A 19,000-nucleotide genomic window follows, 5' to 3' on the forward strand; every position below is an offset into this window, starting at 1 on the left:
GTCAGATGCCGCAGGTCTAACACCTGATGCCCTTCCCACTGCCCACAACACTTTAACCAACACTTAGCTTACTGTAATTTTTCAAGTTACATTCTTGTATCTTTACACTAAACCACCAGGATGATAGGAAGACACTGAAGTTGCAAGACAAGAAAGTTAAAGATGCAAAGCAAACTAGAGGCTTTACAAAGGACAGACGCTTGGGGAGATATTAAGTGGGATCAGGTTATAAACATTTTTAAGTTCGAAATAGTTTTCCTTCCAAAGGACTAATTCAAATACAGGATTCCTTCTGGTTTCAACATGGGAGTTCTAAGTCTTCACCTAACATTATGGATAGGTTCTTGGAACTGCAAGGAAACAACATATAACGTAACCAATTTTACCATAGGCAAATTAATATACACAAGATTAAATTCTTGGAATTTCATCAGCGTTATAACAAACCACGTGAAAGCAAAGGTGCTATTGGAGGATCCACCGTATTCGGGACCCCTTCATTTCAAGCTCTGGAAGTTTTCCACCAATAACAACCAGTTTCCTCTGGGGAGACCAAGGGGATAAGCAGGTAGTTCCCCTCAAAATATAAACACAGGCAGACAGGGACCGGGAGCTCATTCTAAATTAAGCACAGTGCTAAGGCTTCACAGACATTTAAATCTCTGAGTTAGCCAAGTCAAGGTCACGCTGCCTTGGGAAAGAGGAAGGCGGGATTCTGAACCAGGTCTGATTTCTTATTTAAATCCTCGCGCTTAAACTCTGTGCCATAAACATGACTAGGTTAACAAAGAGAGGAATTGGCGGATCACACGACGCTGGGGTTAGAGGAAAAGATTAAAGGCCTCTGAAGCTGAGTTTAGGAAAACACGACACGAGGATTACCCACTGCGGCCGCCATCTTGCGGGAGCCGGGCGGCCGGAAGTCCCGCCTCCTGAGTCTAGTGACTGGGCCGCTCGCTGTGGGCGGGGCCGAGCACCCAGAGTCTCAGCGTCCAGGAGGCGGGCGGAGCATAAGGGTAGGCCCGGAGGCTGGGAGGCTGGGAGGCTCGCGGCGAAGGGCGGGGCCTGAAAGCGGGGCGGGGCCTGGAGGGGGCGTGGCCTGGAGGCGAGGCGGGGCCGCAGGGCCGGCCCGGGAGGAGCTGACCCGGCCACCGCTTCTCTGTACCTCACTTTCGTGGAACCTGACTGAGCTCCCACAGCCGGCAGCCGGCAGCCCGCAGCTCTCTGCGAGGGGCGCTGTGCGTAGGAGATGACGGTGATTTCCTCCCTGCCTGGCCCCCGCGAGCACCGACTCCCTTCTCCTCGCGGCCCCGGGGCTGCAGACGTAGCAGGTGAGATGGGCCCCCGGTGCCCCCCGCCCCCTGGATCTGAGCAGGTGGGCAGCGCCCAGCCCTTGGCTCCCAGGCCCGAAGCCCACTGCCTGCTCCCGCCCGCCTCTGCCCCGCAGCGCCCGCCTTTAGGACGTGGGGGGCCACCGGGAAGGCTTACGAAGGGGCAGGGGCAGCTTGCTTGTCCCTTCTGGGGACAGGATTGCAATTCCCTAGTTCGAGGGGCACCTCGTTCCACCCTGTCATTCTCGGGTTCTTCCCTTTATCCCAAGGGGCGCCCTCGGTATCTGCCCTCCTGGGACCTTCTGCCCATGCACTTGGAGAGTTGCCCCAAATTTCCTCCCCTACCCCCTTTCAGAGCATGTCAGTGACTCTGACGTGGTGACGCCCATGCCCGGGGGAGCCTGAAGGACCAGCTGGCCATCCCAGCCGCAGACCCCTCGCTGCCTTCCCACTTGTGCTGCTGCCTGCCGGGCATTGGGTGGCAGCTGCTCTCGGCGGCCTGTGCGGTTAGCGGCTCTCCACACCCTTCTCTTGGAGAGCCAAAGTCTACAAGGAAGAGCCCTGCGCGGGGCTCCCACGCTGGGTCCTGAGCAAGGACATTTGGTTCCCCGCAAGCAGTGGGCGTGGGTGGGTGGTGTGGCTGTTGCTGTCGGAGGGTGCTTGAATAGTACCACCCTCTTCCGCTGTTCCCTGGGATAAAGGGGAAACGGACAGCCTGGGAGTTTAAAGCTTTCTCTTTGAATTTAATCAGGAAACCCTCTTCCCGATTTTTACTTCATATCAATTAAAATGTCAGTGGTTTTCTGGTGTTATCGAAACAAAATACCAGTAGGCAGCAGCCTGAAGTGGTTTGTATATAGCATGTGTCCACCGCTGCCCCTTGTACTGACAGGTCGGTGTGTTTGTTACACAATGAGCTTTGTTTTAATGAGATGAAAAAACTGGATGTAACTTTTTAAAGAAACTCCCATTACTGTGGTTCCTGTTTATTTTAAAAGAATGCTTTAGAAAGCACATTTTCCTCCCCCAGGGAACGGGTGGGGGGAATTAAAATAAGATAAAAACTTTATAAGTCCTTTTTAGTTATTTTGATTTCCCCTCAACTAGCAGGTATTCCTTTTATAATGTTGAGGAACATTAAAAGAAACCTCATGGAAAGGGGAAATTTTTTCAGTTTTTCTCTTAATTTTCAACTAACTGAAAGTTAAACCTGGACGTTACTACAACTATTTGACCATCACCTTGAGAAAAATGAAGAGCTCTCCCTTCCCTGCTAACAACTATTTAAGATCACACTAAATTAAATTGAACTCCTCTTAATTGTTTGGTATAAAATAAAAACGGATAAACTTATGACCCATCCTGTCCCTCTATTTTAGTTGAATACCAAATATTGTTTGAAGAACTGACATAGGGCAATAAGGTATATTTAATTTGTTATTCTTATAATAATTAGGACTACAGCTCCTAATAGCAATTGCTACCATTTTAAAAAATATATTGGCACTGTTACAGATGTCCTCCATCCCCCTACCCCCTTGACCCACCTTCACCCAGCCCCCCTCCCCCTCCCCTGGCCTTCGCCACACTGTTGTCTGTCTCCATGGGCTATGCATATGTGTTCTTTGGCTAATCTCCACCTTCTTTCATACAACCCCTCTCCCCCGTTTCCTTTACCTCTGAACTCTGTCAGTCTGTTCCACGTATCCATGCCCCTGGTTCTATAGGGTTATTTTGTTCATTAGATTCCACATATAAGTGAGATCATATGGTATTTATCTTTTTCTGTCTGGTTTATTTCACTGAACATAATAATCTCCAGGTCCATCCATGCTGTCGCAAAAGGTAAGAGTTCCTTCTTTTTTATAGCCACATAGTAATCCATTGTGTAAATGTACCACAGTATTTTTACCCACTTCTCTACTGATGGGCACTTGGACTGGTTTCAAATATTGGCTATTGTAAATAACACTGCTATGAACATAGGGGTGTGTATATTCTTTCTGATTGGTGTTTCAGGATTCTTAGGATATATTCCCAGGAGTGGGATCCCTGGGTCAAAGATATCATTTCTTGAAGACCTATTTTGTGATAAACTATGATAAGCTTAGTATAAAATCTCCAATCTTCACAATATTCTTCTAAGGAGATTTTTACTCTAATTTTATAGTTAAAGAAGCTAAGCTTCTGAGAGGCTAGGTAACTTGACCAAAAAGTTGATAAGAGATAAGGCCCAAAATTGGGTTCATGTCTTTTTGACTCTTTTCACTGAACAACTACTAGTTTAGTTAAAACTATTGGTTTAAAAACTATTGGAATGCATTGATAATGTGAGTGTGGTACAAATAAGGGGTAGTGAGCCGTATCAGTTATTAATACTCTAGGCAAAGAAATACATATAGAGAATTTTGAAAAAAATAACAGAAAACTGGGCTACTTTATCACCTTATTCTTTAGCACTGACTTTTAATGGCTCCAAAGGTTTAACACCTTTGTTTAATTGTTTACCAGTTCCTACTTCAACCATGAGTACCTGTACCAACCAGTAGCTTTCCCAGGATATAATTGGACGCTGACTTGCTAAACTTCAGGTATGTGAATATTGTAGGTTTTGTGTATGGTGACCACTCCTGTCTAATCCCGGTAGAAAAATACTTGTCCTGATCCAGACTAAATATAAGTTTTTAAATGGTTCCATTTATACCAGGGTAGCACAGAGAAAATTATCTCATTCACACCCGAGTATCAGTTATTGCTGGTCTCTGGCCTGCCACCAGGGTGTTTTTAATGTGATGTAGATGTTTGAGAACTTAATCTGGGCATTGCACATTTCGGGAATGAGCTTTTCTACTTTCTATCTTCTATAAGGTCACTTTAGATGATTAACCGGAATAATTACTTATAAATTGGCAGTTGCTGCCATGTTAACTTCTAGTTACTAATAAGAGCTGATTAGTTGCAGTTGTCTAAACTTCATGCTCATGTGTCCCTGGCAGCAAGAGGGGAGTCTGAATATAATATTAGCATTCCTTGCTTTAGCATTATTTTGAACATCTTTAGAACATTTTACAACACATTTGTGTTCTTTAACATTTAATGAACAGCGTTAGAACATTTTAGAACACATTGTGTGGTCTTGGACCTGTTACTGTAGTGAAAAACTTAGAATACTTTATCATCCAAAAAAGAGAGAGAGAGAGAGAGAGAGAGAGAGAGAGAGAGAGAGAGAGAGAGAGATTTCTGTGTATGAACTAGATAGTTCCTAAAAGAGAACATTGATTCACTAAAAAATGAAGTAAATATACACATATGGAGTCTCTTGTGTGCCATGCACTATATTAGGTGGTAGGAACATAACAATAAGTAAAAACATGCACAGACTCTGTTTCTGTGGCACTTAAAGTCTACTAAAGGAGATAGACATAAAACAAATAGCCACTCTAATGCATAGTATAATTATAAAATGAGAAAAGTGGCCAAACCGAAGGAACATGATTATATTTGAGAAAAGAATTGTGGCCTGGCTGTGGGGTTAGAGAAGCCTTACCTGATAGAAGCAACCCCTGGACTATATGAGTTAGAGGATGAGTAGGCATTAGTTAGTATGTAGGGAGTGGTGGGTGGGTAGAGAAGAGAACATTTCAGAGTTAACTGCATGTGCAAAGTCCATGTAGCACAAAGGGATTGGGACATTCAAGAAGGCCAATGTGTGGCTGGTATAAAAGGAACTAAGAGTTGGTTGGTGGAATGCCATCATTTTTTTGTTTCATTATCTCTCTTAATATGCTATCAAAATTATATTTAACTTTCATTAAGGGATTACTGTGTTCCAGATGTGATTGATAATCTCAAGTTCCTATTAGGTGGGTACTATTATACAGATGATGAAAGTGATACCTAAAATATGTTACTGGTTCAAAGTTGATAAGGGATACTCTACTATACCCTTCGTCCTATCCTATAGTCAAGTATGGCCACAGGCTGGAAAGGCCCTTTCTGTCTAGTGTGTCTCCTTGACGTAACCCTGAGAATTTCTGAAATTTCTGGAGAAGTTGAATGCAGGTGAATATTCAGCAGAGACTCTGTGAGCTCCATGCTCTTAATCAGTAGGTGGAGCTCAAGGTGGGCCACTGGAAAGGACCCCGGGGCACCACTGCCGCTGTATTACTCAGGTCTGATATTGAATATAGGACAGCAACATAAATATTTTGCACTGACCCACCTTTGAAAGTAAAGAGGTTACTGTTAGTGAGGAAACACTCCCCCCACCCCTGCCGCCCTTTTATTGCTTGCATTTTTCTCTGATGGTAGTTTAAGAAAAGTATGTGTTATTTATTTGGCCATTTAATAAGTCTAGGTTTGCCAATGTATCCTTTCAATTAGAATTCTTCCTACTGATTGTGACACTGAACCTTTCTTCCTTCTTTCCAGAGATCTGGTTGGAGTTGGAGGGTGAAAGAAAATGAGTTCTTTTTCTGATTTACCTGCCAAGAACTTAACCATTGCAGTCAATATGACCACGACTTTGTCCTCAACAGTAATGCATGGATTTAATTCCACTAATGACTCATCTTCGATGTCAATAACAAGGCTTTTTCCAGCCTTACTAGAATGCTTTGGTATAGTCTTTTGTGGTTATATAGCAGGAAGGACCAATGTTATAACATCAACACAGGCCAAAGGACTGGGAAATTTTGTCTCCAGATTTGCACTTCCAGCTTTATTATTCAAAAACATGGTGGTACTTAATTTTTCCAATGTGGATTGGTCTTTCCTATATAGCATCTTAATTGCCAAAGCTTCTGTATTTTTCACTGTATGTGTATTAACCTTAATAGTTGCCAGTCCTAATAGTCGATTTAGCAAAGCTGGACTGTTCCCTATTTTTGCTACACAAAGTAATGACTTTGCTTTGGGATATCCTATAGGTAAGTTATTTTATATTTTTCAAGTTTCTAAAAAATTCAAGTGTTTTAGAAGGTACCAGGATGTAAGCCTTTTAATTTATCTAAGCATTTGTTAGTGATACAGTACTCTTATATCTAAGAAATATTTTGTACTTTTTTCTTAGCTATATCTTAAATTAGGATGAATTATATTTTTTCTCAATTTCAGAATTTGAGTTCTTGAAAGGTCTACCTAAAACAAATGGTCAAATCCAAATAAACTTTATGAATTTTCTTTCTAATAGTATTCTTTTTCTTCTCAATAATCATATATGAAAGAAGTATAATTTCCAGAAGAGATCAGATTCTGACTTAAATTATGTAAAAGAGATAGGTATATGTCTGTATAAAAAGTCATTACTAAATGTTAGCAGTGGAATTTTATGAGTGACTTTTTTCATCCCTTATTTTTCTTACCATCTAGAATATATATTACTAGAGGCCTGGTGCACGAAATTCGTGCACGGGTAGGGTCCCTAGGCCTGGTCGGCAATCAGGGCTGATCTGGGGGGCCGCCACTGACACCCACCTTGGCTGGTGGCCTGGCGCTGCCCACTCACCAGCTCCACGCCCCCACCACCAGTCGGGGCCTGTGGGCTGGGGGCAGCTCCTACATTGAGTGTCTGCCCCTTGGTGGTCAGTGTGAGTCATAGCGACTGGTCATTCTGCCATTTGGTCAATTTGCATATTAGGGTTTTATTATAAAGGATTTTACATTAAAGCTCATTTTTTAGTTGTTCTTCAAAATGTCAATGTACAGTGGGGCCTTGACTTACAAGTTTAATTCGTTCCGTGACGGAGCTCGTAACTCAAATTACTCGTATGTCAAATCACAGTGACGTTCACTGCGTCAACTAGCGGTGGGGTATCTGAAGCTGGCTCGTAACCCGAATTTTAGCTCGCAACTCAACTCAAAGCAAAAAATCGGCCGAGAGACTGCTGGTATCTCAAAAAACTCGTTAGTCAGGACACTCGTAAGTCAAGGCCCCACTGTACTTTAGTTAAAGTTAATTTTTTGTTTAAGAACAAAAGCAGTGAGGGCTTTTTCACCTTTCCAACTTTTCCTTCTTCATCTTTCCAACTCTTTAAGCAATCTAATTTTATGTTTCTATGTGTGTATGTGTTCCTGATGAAACATACCAGTTTGGGATGTTGAGATATCTTGAAACATCATTTTTTTCCAGAACACTCTGCCACTAAGAAAATGAACATTTTGCCCTAGCTGTTTTGGCTCAGTGGATAGAGTGTCAGCCTGCGGACTGAAGGGTCCCGGGTTCGATTCCGGTCAAGGGCACATGCTCGGGTTGTGGGCTTGATCCCCAATAGAGGGCATGCAGGAGGCAGCCAATCAATTATTCTCTCATCATTGGTGTTTCTATCTCTCTCTACCTCCCCCTTCCTCTCTGAAATCAATAAAAATATATTTAAAATAAAGTGTAAAACTGCCATTTTTAAAAAAAGAAAATGTACATTTAGTAACTACTTGCTTATATTTTTATTTTTAAATTAAAGTTTATGTTGTGCTTTGATCATGTATTATAAAATGAGGACCTGAATATTACAGATCTAGTCATTCATTCAGTTGTTCATCGATAGGGACCTGTTATGTACCAGTGACTGTGCTAGCTGCTGGAATACACCTGTGAACAACATTCTTGTACATTTTAATGGAAAAATTAAATTAAAATTAAAATAATGACAAGGACCATAAAAATGAGTAAAATAGTATTATAGAGGGATAGGAATGAGAAGGTGCTACTTGAGGTAGGGGATTAGTAAAGGCCTTTCTGATGATGTAGCTTCTGAACAGAGACTATAAAAAACTTAACAAAATGGACAATTGAAATCTACCATTAACTTTCAGATTTAACCCGCCCCCACCCCTCAGTATCTCATTACTGGAACCAAAAGGATTTTGGTGGACTATACTTTTCATCTTTCTCCTCCTTTGACCCTCCTCCATCTCTTTTACTAGAAACAGAGATATACCTTAAAATTAAATAACCATGAGTAAAGCAGGAGGTTTATGAGAGAGGAAAAACTAGGCTCTTATATAACTGAGCTGTAAATAGTCAGAAACTAGATAGGTGTTCCTTTAAGGTTATTGAAATTTAAAATTAAGAATGAACCAAGCATTAAAATAAAGACTTTGGAAATAAAAGCAAGAAGTTAATGTGTTTATCCATCTCTTCAGAGCTGCATTAATAATGTAAATTTGTCCAGGTATTTATGGTATAAGGGCCTTAGCAGTGGCTCAGTACAATAGTGTTAAATATTTAATAAATGTTGTGGTATTTTAATTTAGACATAAACTGTAAGTATATAGTTTCATGTTCTCGTAGATTAGTGAGCCCATAACTAAATAGAACTAACATTTGTAACTCTATAGTTGATAGAGTTCTTTCTTATTTACTTACCTCATTTGAGGTGGGGCAGATATCATTATCCTCATTTTTAAGTAAGGAGACAGGCTTACAGAGATTTACTTGCCTTATCCCAGGTCAGATAGCTTACAGGTGCCTGAGACCCACACCTCCGTCTTCTGGTTCTAAACCCTGGACATTCTCTATGCCACACAGTTGTATAACATGCCCATTTAACCTTCAGAAGACCCAACTAGCCTTTGTCATACATTACTTTCACAGAGAATCAACTTTTTATTATCTTTGCATTAATCTAAAAATATTTCACAAAATGAGTAGTAGTGGAAAAGACCTATTAAATTAAGTCTGTTTATTTTCATATCGAGGCAGACTCTCCAACTAAAAGCTGTAGTCAACCATATTCATCACTACTTTTCTTATGTCCCACATTAAATCAGTGAATCTGGTAATAATCATGTTCCCAGCAGTGTGAGAACTCAATTTCCCCAATGATTATGGTTATAGAGTTTGAGTTTGTAGTACTTGTGTGTTTTTTCAATATTTTAGATCACAAATAACATAAGAGCTTTTGTAATATTAGATGGTAAACAATACCTTTACCAGAATCCAATAGTACAGTTTGAAGTGCTTTTTCATGTATCTGCAGGTTGGAAGGTGTGGTACAGAACTGCAGGGCCATGTATCTGATCCAGTGAGGTGATTTACTATTGCTGTCCATGCCCATCTGCCTTCTGGCCTTGTTCATTGTGAACAGAAAAGATTGTGTCTCTAGAGCAGTGGTTCTCAACCTTCTGGCCCTTTAAATACAGTTCCTCATGTTGTGACCCAACCATAAAATTATTTTCATTGCTACTTCATGATCGTAATGTTGCTACTGTTATGAATCGCAATGTAAATATCTGATATGCAGGATGGTCTTAGGCAACCCCTGTGAAAGGGACGTTCGACCGCCAAAGGGGTCTCGACCCACAGGTTGAGAACTGCTGCTCTAGAGAGAAGACCTTTTCAGTTTATGTGGCCTCTCCCAGGAATTTCCACTCTCTTGTTCACAGATAAACATCATAGCTTATAAGACATACCCTTTTATTTTTTTTAATATGTTTTATTGATTTTTTTCTTTTTCTTTTTCTTTTTTTTTTTTACAGAGAGGAAGGGAGAGGGATAGAGAGTTAGAAACATCGATGAGAGAAAAACACCGATCAGCCGCCTCCTGCACGCCCCGCACTGGGGATGTGCCTGCAACCAAGGTACATGCCCTTGACCGGAATCGAACCTGGGACCCTTGAGTCCGCAGTTTGATGCTCTATCCACTGAGCCAAACCGATTCTGGTTACATACCCTTTTTAACACTACATTTGTTTCATAACATCAATCCAGTTTACAGGTAACTCAGGAGAAGGCAGATAATGAATAAAGGAAAATGACAGTCATGTTTCCTTTTTCTCTATACTATGACAGTTATGACAGTCTATGAAACTACATCAAAATGATTTATCTATACTCGGGTGACAGAAAACTACACACTGAAGCTGTCTGTTTCTTAAGAACAATTCCTTTTTTTTCCCAACTGATTTTAGAGAGAGGAAGGGAGAGAAACATCAGTGTAAGTGACAAACATGGATCAGCCTCCTACACATGAACCCACAATCTGGGTTGCCCTGACCGGGAATTGGACCCACCACCTTTTGGTGTACGGGACAATGCTCCAACCAATCGAGCCATACTGGCCAGGGCTTAAAAACAATTCTTCTCAAATGTACTTAAAGAAATATGAGTGTGCCCTGGCTGGCTTGGCTCAGTGGATACAGCGTCAGCTTGCGGACTGAAAGGTTCCAGGTTCGATTCCAGCCAAGGGCGCATGCCTGGGTTGCGGGCTCGATCCCCAGTAGGGGGTGTGCAGGAGGCAGCCGATCAATGATTCTCTCTCATTATTGATGTTTCTATCTCTCTCTCCTTCTCCCTTCCTCTCTGAAATCAATAAAGAAATATATATTTTAAAAATGTGAAAACTCCATTTAAAAAAGAAAAAAAGAAATATGAGTGTGAGAGGAAACCAAGGTGAAATGTTGATTTCAGCACATCAGAATGGTTTCTTGCCTTGGTCATTAAAAGATACTAATAGGGCATAGTTAAATCCTGTAATTTATTCCTTAAACAATGCTGATAGATAAGTATCCTGGCTAATCATAATTATGCTCTAGTGTTTGAGCTATAAACAAAAAGAAAATGAAGCATTTAACTATATGCCATTAAATAATAGAATGATCTTATCTGGGTCTTTGTGGTATTTTCTAGGGCTTGAAAATCTGCCAGAATTAAAATAGGAGCCACAGTGGGTGGCTAAATTTATCTCTTAGTTCTTCAAAGCTATATAATAATTCCTCATAGTGGGTTTCTCCTCACCCCCAAGAGCCTTATTTCTAATTAATAATTAGAGCTTAATAGTTGATATAATGATTATATTTTATTGTTTTGTTTTTTTTTACCGAGAGAAAGGGAGAGGGACAGAGAGCCAGAAACATCGATCAGCTGCCTCCCGCACACTCCCCACTGGGGATGTGCCCGCAACCAAGGTACATACATGCCCTTGACCAGAATCGAACCTGGGACCCTTGAGTCCGCAGGCCGACGCTCTATCCGCTGAGCCAAACCGGCCAGGGCGATATAATGATTATAAATCTGATTTGTTAGTAAGGGTCACTGCTTTCATATATATTTTTTTCAGATTTGAAAAATCATCTTCAGATTGGTAGCAAAAGAATTGCACTAATTTATAAAGACATAATGTTAAGTAATTATGCAAATGAATGGCAGAAGTGGACTGAAATTTCCCATGTTTAACCATAATCTTTTAGTAATTTAGCAAGTATTTATTTATTCCCGATTTTTTGCTGTCCCGCTAGACCAGTCATGGCGAACCTTTTGAGCTCGGCGTGTCAGCATTTTGAAAAACCCTAACTTAACTCTGGTGCCGTGTCACATATAGAAATTTTTTTTGATATTTGCAACCATAGTAAAACAAAGACTTATATTTTTGATATTTATTTTATATATTTAAATGCCATGTAACAAAGAAAAATCAACCAAAAAAATGAGTTCGCGTGTCACCTCTGACATGCGTGTCATAGGTTCGCCATCACTGCGCTAGACTATACGTTTGCCTTCAAATACCTGTCCAACTAACTGGAAATACCCCAATAATAACCTGTTTTATAAATATTCAGAATATGCAAAGGGAAGAAAATTTGGATATAAAAAGAAAACGGGTTAATGAACAACAATTAGATATAAATTATTGTGTGTTAAAAAAATACATTTCTACTCTGAAACCTTTGACATCCATTGATGTGTTAATTCCATTCAGCAACTATTTTCAGGTTTTCTTAGTACTGTGCTGGGACCTGGGGGCTATAAAATGATGCCTCCAAGGAACTTAGAATGAGTTGAGGTGGCACTAATATGACACAAGTTACCAGAGTCACCCAGAGAAGAAGATATCCATGAGACAGATTGCAGACTTGGTGGAAGAAGCAGCACCTGAGACAGGCCTGAAACAGTAGGCAAGAGTTAGATGAGAAACAAGAGATTTCAAGAAGTTGGGGGATGATGGTCAGTATGTAGAACTAGTCATAAACCTGGCATTTGTCTGGTGTAACTATGATATTAAACTGGCTGATGGAGGCTTTGCACTAAGGAATAGCTAAGTATTCCCAGAGAGATGAGCTGGTAAATAAGGGGCCAGTTGAGGAGACTGGACTGTGAATGTCAAAAGAAAGGTTTTATAGCTGTTCTTGTGGGCAGTGAGAGTTGTGGGAAAATCTTATTTTTTGAAAGTCAAGATTTAGATCAGTGGTTCTCAACCTTCTGGCCCTTTAAATATAGTTCCTCATGTTGTGACCCAACCATAAAGTTATTTTCGTTGCTACTTCATAATTGTAATGTTGCTACTGTTATGAATCGTAATGTAAATATCTGATATGCAGGATGATCTTAGGCAACCCCTGTGAAAGGGTCGTTCGACCGCCAAAGGGGTCTCGACCCACAGGTTGAGAACCGCTGATTTAGATGATATTGTCAGCAGTGAATAAAATGGATGAAGGGGTGGCCAAGAAAAATCAAAAGGATATTGGTTGGAAACACATTAAGTAACCAGTTTTGAAATTTTTGACCAATGGTATCAAAATCTGAAAAAGAAGAAAGTACTTGGTGATTGGCTAGCCATAAATAATAGACGGTTGCTCAAATTTGTATTGCTCTTTAAAACAATTTAAAGTCTATTATATGATGGTGATTAAATGCTAGTGTGCCAGGAAAGTAAACTCTGAAAAAGGCATTAACTTAAGGGACTTTGTGGGCTGTAAGTTGTCAAAGTTTATGTATTTTATCTTGGCCATTTGGGAAAATTCTTATGCTCAGATTGAAAACACAAGGCTTTTCCAAAATATATTTTCCATTTTTAAAATTGAGTGGTGGGCAGGTATGGATGCCTTTCTCTTAGAATATCTAATTAGAAAAGTTAGCCCTAACCGGTTTGGCTCAATGGATAGAGCGTTGGCCTGCGGACTGAAAAGTTCCAGGTTCGATTCCGGTCAAGGGCATGTGCCTTGGTTGCGGGCACATCCCCAGTAGGAGTTGTGCAGGAGGCAGCTGATCGATGTTTCTCTCTCATCGATGTTTCTAACTCTCTATCCCTCTTCCTTCCTCTCTGTAAAAAATCAATAAAATATATTTTTTTAAAGAAAAAGTTAGCTATCTATAAATAGTTATTAAAAGTGCTGCTTTTTTTTTTAATCCTCACCTGAGGATGGTTTTTTAAAAGTTGATTTTAGAGGGAGGGGAGGGGAGGAAAGGAGAGGGAAGAAGAGAGAGAAAGAGAGAGAGAGAGAGAGATGGATGAGAGAGAAACATCATTTGTTGCCTCCCGTATGCACCCCGACTGGGCACTGAACACACAACCTAGATATATGCCCGGACTGGGATTGAACCTGAAACCTTTTGGTGAACCATATAACACTCCTACCAACTGAGCCACCCTGCCGGGAGCAAGTGCTGCATTTCTTCCTTAAAAGATAAAACCTTATGAAACATGAAAGAAAACCACTAAGAATTGTAGAGCTAGTCCATCTGGTTTGGAAATCGGAAAGAATTTGTGAAATTTTATGTAATCAAATATGTTTTGTTTAACCACTGCTTCCTTTCAGAGATATTATAGACCTCTGTATGTGCTTAACTAAAAGGAAGGGAATTGAATCTTATAAAACGTCGTCTTTAGCCAATGAGAACAGGTGAATTTCTACAGGTTATATAAACTAGTTGCATAACTTTAACGGGACATGTGCATGACATTAACTGAACTTAAGTATCCTGAGTAAGTAAACTAATATATTTTCCTACCAGTGTCACTTTATCTTAATGTAAATTGAGAAAGCTAATCTTTTACATTTTTTCACATGATTGCCTTTCTCCTGGTGAGTGATTGTGGCTGTTCTTTTATCTTTCTTAACCTCAAATTATTTAGGCATCAGCCTTTATATAGTAGTTTGAATAATTTCAGAACTCATTGCCAAAAATGTGCCTAGAGACCAGGTTGCTTACTTCAAGGCTCTAAGTTGCCCTGATCAACCCATGACCAGGTCACCAACCCCCACTTCTACCAAGAAACTGTGAAAAGTCTGATCCAACCCACGTACCACTTCTAAGGAGACTTAACTTACGCAGTGGTTACGTTCATGTACAGTCAACCCCTTGAAAAATCCCTTAAATCACCTACAAAATATAGCACACATATTTTGTATATATTGTACCATTCCTCCTAAGTCTAACACAGCCTGATTTTTTTTTTCTCTAGCATTGTTGTTCTTCAGTGAACAACCAGTGAAGTAATTCATTTGCATTTGGGGACCTGCTTTATGAAAAAAAAAAAAAACTTTTGTCTTCCTTAGAGAGTAGTTGAATATCTGGCTGTTATCTTCTCTGCCCCCACGTTTTGCCATTATCTTGTTTGACTTGACATCCATGTGAACTACCCATCGATTTCTCTGTCCCCTTGACCTCCTCATCTCCAGTGATGTTTTTCTCTACTCCATTTCAGCCACTAACTAACATGGCCACCCTAGGTTATCCTGGACCTACCCATCTGGGAAATATTAAATTCAATAGCTCATTCTCTGACTTGCTCTGAACTCCAAAACTTCCCACTGCATCTAATTCTTAGACTTTGTAGAGACTCCAGTCTCTTTTCTGTAGCATAGCTTGGGCTTAGTCACATCAGTGTTCATTTTTGAATTTGTTGTCTGCCTCTTGCTCCTCAATCCTCTGTACCCTGACTTCTACCTCACCACTCCAGTGGAACTTCTCTCTCAAGGGAACCAACAGCCAACTACCTTGTTGCTATTATTACTTAAACATCCTGTTATAACAATTTTACTTTCATTGTTTCTTTTAAGAATTCTACAATTCTTCCATTTTATTGTGACTAGTCTAAGCCTCTACTTCTTAGAATTTAGTAGGTATTACTAAAAATAATTTTAAAAATTGATTATTATTTTATAAGCTAAATGTTATTTAACAGTATGTTTTTCTTTTTTTCAAGTTTCCTGCTAAAATCTTTTTACAAAACAAGGCTAATGTGGTTGTTCTGCATTATTTAGATTTAATTTATAATATGCTATAATTACAGATAATATTATATACATAACTTATTAATATGTTTCTGTGACAATTATTTTAAAATCTATTCTAATTCTTGTTTTGCAGTTGAAGCTTTATATCAAACTACATATCCAGAATATCTCCAGTACATTTATTTGGTGGCACCAATATCTCTTATGATGCTAAACCCTATAGGGTTCATCTTCTGTGAAATCCAGAAGTGGAAAGACAGTCAAAATACTTCTCAAAGCAAAGTAAAAATTGTAGGACTTGGACTTCTGCGAGTAATACAGAACCCAATAGTATTTATGGTCTTCGTTGGCATTGCCTTTAATTTTATTCTTGATCAAAAGGTGCCTGAATATATGGAAAATTTTCTTGATGGACTTGCAAATTCTTTTTCTGGATCAGCTCTATTTTATCTTGGTCTTACAATGGTAGGAAAAATAAGGAAACTGAAGAAGTCAGCGTTTGTTGTACTAACTCTTCTCATTACTGCTAAACTGTAAGTTGAAGATTATATTTTGTGAAAATCTGATTTAGTCAGTTCATTGGGATGTGTCTGCAACTATTTTCTCCTTCAAATAGTTGGATGATAATAATTTCTCCTCATGAGTAATTGTGATTTAAAGGAAAACGTGATGTTGGTGTGTTGTGCAAAGTCATTTCCTATTCCATGTAGGTTATCCTTTCCGTTTTACTGTCAGAGGATAAAGACTACTGGTTTTTCTTCAGCTTTTATATAATTTTATTTAATATCTCCTAATGTCCCACTTTGGTAATATTTTTTAAGTAATTTTGCAGGATTTCTGAGTTTTCTAAATCTGTTAAAATCCATTAAAATCTTAGTTGTGATGAGAACAATAATTTTGAATATAAACTGTTTTTATCATCAATTTGGGGAAAATATTCTGTAATTCTGAGGGTGGTTGAAATTTCTAAATATAAATAAGTCAATATGTATGATTAGTATCAATCATCTGACCCTAGCCTGTCAAATAAAAAGTTATCAAACCCTTAGTTAATAGTTCTACTACTTACTTAGCTCCTTAGCCATGGCATTATACTTCATGGTGCAGATGACATCGATTTTACTGCAAGATTATCCCAAGGTGCTTGGGGCATTCTTAACTATTGAATTCAGCTCTTGTATTGACAGTTAAATTTATGAGACCAGTGGAATATAAAATAGTTTCTATATTTTTAATAGAATACAAATGAATGTAAATTCTGAATATTATTTATGGTAGTATTATGCTCCTCAAAAATAAAGTATTAGTATTGGTACAGTACTAAATATGGTTCTAACAGTAATAGTATTATCAACTTATAAGTAGAATTTAAATATTCTCATTCTCTCTTTTTTCTGGGTCTTTGATCCCTATTTAATATTTTCATCTATTTTTTTATTGAAAAATACACAGAAGAGTAGTTCTTTACTCCATCCTAGTGCATCTCTCTAGGTCAGCGGTTCTCAACCTGTGGGTCGCCAACCTGTAGGTCACGACGACCCCTTTGGGGGTCAAATGACCCTTTCACAGGGTTCGCCTAAGACCATCTGAAAACACATATATAATTACATATTGTTTTTGTGATTAATCACTATGCTTTAATTATGTTCAATTTGTAACAATGAAAATACATCCTGCATATCAGACATTTACATTACGATTCATAACAGTAGCAAAATTTCAGTTATGTGGTAGCAACGAAAATAATTTTATGGTTGGGGTCACCACAACATGAGGAACTGTATTAAAGGGTCGCGGCATTAGGAAGGTTGAGAACCACTGCTCTAGGTGCTGCTGTGCCAGTATCATCAACCTTGTGCTTTTTAAGGGAAAGCTCTATTAGCTCAGCTACTACTGATAGTGCTTTTTTTATGGAATCCTAAAAGATCTGTTTAATAATTGACTCCACCGGGTCTGGATTTCACTAATTTTCTGCTCTATTTCCACTTGTTTCAGTTCCTTTGCTACACCTTTTTGTCTCTCCAAAGATGAAGAACTCATTGTAAGATACCTATTTTTCTACTGGTTTTGAGAACCTAATTGAGCAGCATTGTTATCATTACCTGAACCATCTAAACCCTTAATCATAATAAAGATCAGCTTTGTTTTTCAAAAAGGAGTTTAGTAATTTTCTTTTTAAAAGTTTGCTCAGATTGTCAATATTTTAACATTTCATTGAACTAATAGAGGAAACAAGAAACAACAGCTATTACAACTTTTACAAACTTTTTGCAAGAAAATTACTGTAGAGCAAAAAACGTCTGATTTTCTTCTTCCCAATATTTCAAGTTGAGTTCTTGATTCTTCCAACAAAATGTACACAGAAGGCATGCAGAGAATATGTGCATGCATGTATTCTGGGAAGGAGAAGAATAACCTAATGCCAACCTTACTAGAACAATTTACCACCTGGGGACCAGCATGCTTGGATATCAAGTTATGATGCATTTCTTGTTTCTTCAGCCTGGTGCTGCCACTTCTGTGCAGAGAAATGGTGGAAGTCTTGGACAAGGGCGACAGTGTAGTAAACCATACAAGTTTATCGAATTATGCATTTTTGTATGGTGTCTTTCCTGTAGCACCAGGAGTGGCTATCTTTGCAACACAGTTCAACATGGAAGTAGAGATTGTATGTATATACTACTTTCTAAGTTTGATTGTTTGTGTGGTTAGTAGAAAATGAATTTTCAAGACACAGAAGTCAGCATTTTTATGAGAATTTAATATCTATAAGTTATTTCATGGTATATAAGCGGGCATCATGTAACAGTAGTTATTTAATCTGGGGTATTTATTCAGCCAGGATGTTTTCCATTAGTCTTTTTTAGTTTCAAGTATTTAATTGCTTTACTTATACTTAAGCCTAAAGGTTATTTATGGAAGGATAACTTTTGAAATTTTGAGGGAAAAATTCTATTTCATTCATTGATAATTCAACTACCAGATGCAAAACATCACATAATCAACTACAGTAAATAGCTAAAATCAATTAACACCAAAATGTTAACAGTGTCTAAGTATATTGTAAATGTTATCTACAGCATTAGAGTAAATGTTTTTGTTTTTTATCCTCACCCAAGCATGTTTTTATTTTGATTTTAGAAAGAGAGGAGTGGGGGTGGGCGGAGAAAAACATTGATATGAGAGAGAAACATCAATCAGTTACCTCCCATACATGCCCCAACCTGGGATTGAACCTGCAACCTTTTGGTGTACAGGATGACACTCCAACCACTGAGCCACCCTGCTAGGGCTAGAGTAAACGTTTTTGAAATATAACATGAAGGTACTAAGTTGTTTAATAAAGATCAGTTTCATTTTTAATCTGTAAAATGTTTGCGTAATAATTTTCTCTTTTTGAATTGTTTTTATTGCATATATTTCATGAAACAGTACGTAAGGAAACTGGTCATAAGTTTAATTAGATCATTAATATTGTTTACTTCCTAGAACCTAGAAGATAACCTTCAGCTGTGGAATGTCTATTATTTGTTATGTGCAAATATAAGTTGAGCATAGATTGGAAAGGAGCTAAGGGAACTTATCTGTGTTTTCTTTTAAGAACTCTCAGAAAGGGGGAATATGGTATTAGATAGCATGTTGAATTCTGTGATGTCTTTTTACTGACTCTTGCTTTTATTTTAGAATGCCTTAGTGTGCTGTGGTTATTTAAAGTT

At 38.8% G+C, this 19,000-nt stretch overlaps 1 protein-coding gene and 1 long non-coding RNA gene across 5 annotated transcripts in view; one reads left to right on the forward strand and one right to left on the reverse strand.

Moving 5' to 3' along the window:
• The window catches only part of LOC111823416, a 46,059-nt gene extending 45,131 nt beyond the window's left edge, over positions 1-928 (reverse strand). Inside the window, exon 1 of the long non-coding RNA XR_002826425.1 lies at positions 883-928. This is a non-coding gene — a long non-coding RNA (uncharacterized LOC111823416). The remainder of the gene's footprint in view (positions 1-882) is intronic.
• Positions 929-1,131: 203 nt separating this feature from the next.
• GPR155 (G protein-coupled receptor 155) overlaps positions 1,132-19,000 on the forward strand; it is a 43,837-nt gene continuing 25,968 nt past the window's right edge. For 3 of the 4 annotated variants that reach the window (XM_006083104.3, XM_023744729.1, XM_006083105.3), the window contains exons 1-5: positions 1,132-1,331; positions 3,843-3,922; positions 5,763-6,259; positions 15,418-15,817; positions 17,787-17,952. In XM_006083104.3, the coding sequence (XP_006083166.1) occupies positions 5,794-6,259; positions 15,418-15,817; positions 17,787-17,952 (1,032 nt within the window). In that variant the 5' untranslated portion in view covers positions 1,132-1,331; positions 3,843-3,922; positions 5,763-5,793. Of the gene's footprint in view, positions 1,332-3,153; positions 3,177-3,842; positions 3,923-5,762; positions 6,260-15,417; positions 15,818-17,786; positions 17,953-19,000 lie in introns of all 4 variants that reach the window. The other variant, XM_014467955.2, reaches the window with a different exon arrangement.

The sequence above is a fragment of the Myotis lucifugus genome, unplaced genomic scaffold (assembly GCF_000147115.1).
Source record: "Myotis lucifugus unplaced genomic scaffold, Myoluc2.0 scaffold_5, whole genome shotgun sequence".
In the NCBI taxonomy this organism is placed as follows: domain Eukaryota; kingdom Metazoa; phylum Chordata; class Mammalia; order Chiroptera; family Vespertilionidae; genus Myotis; species Myotis lucifugus.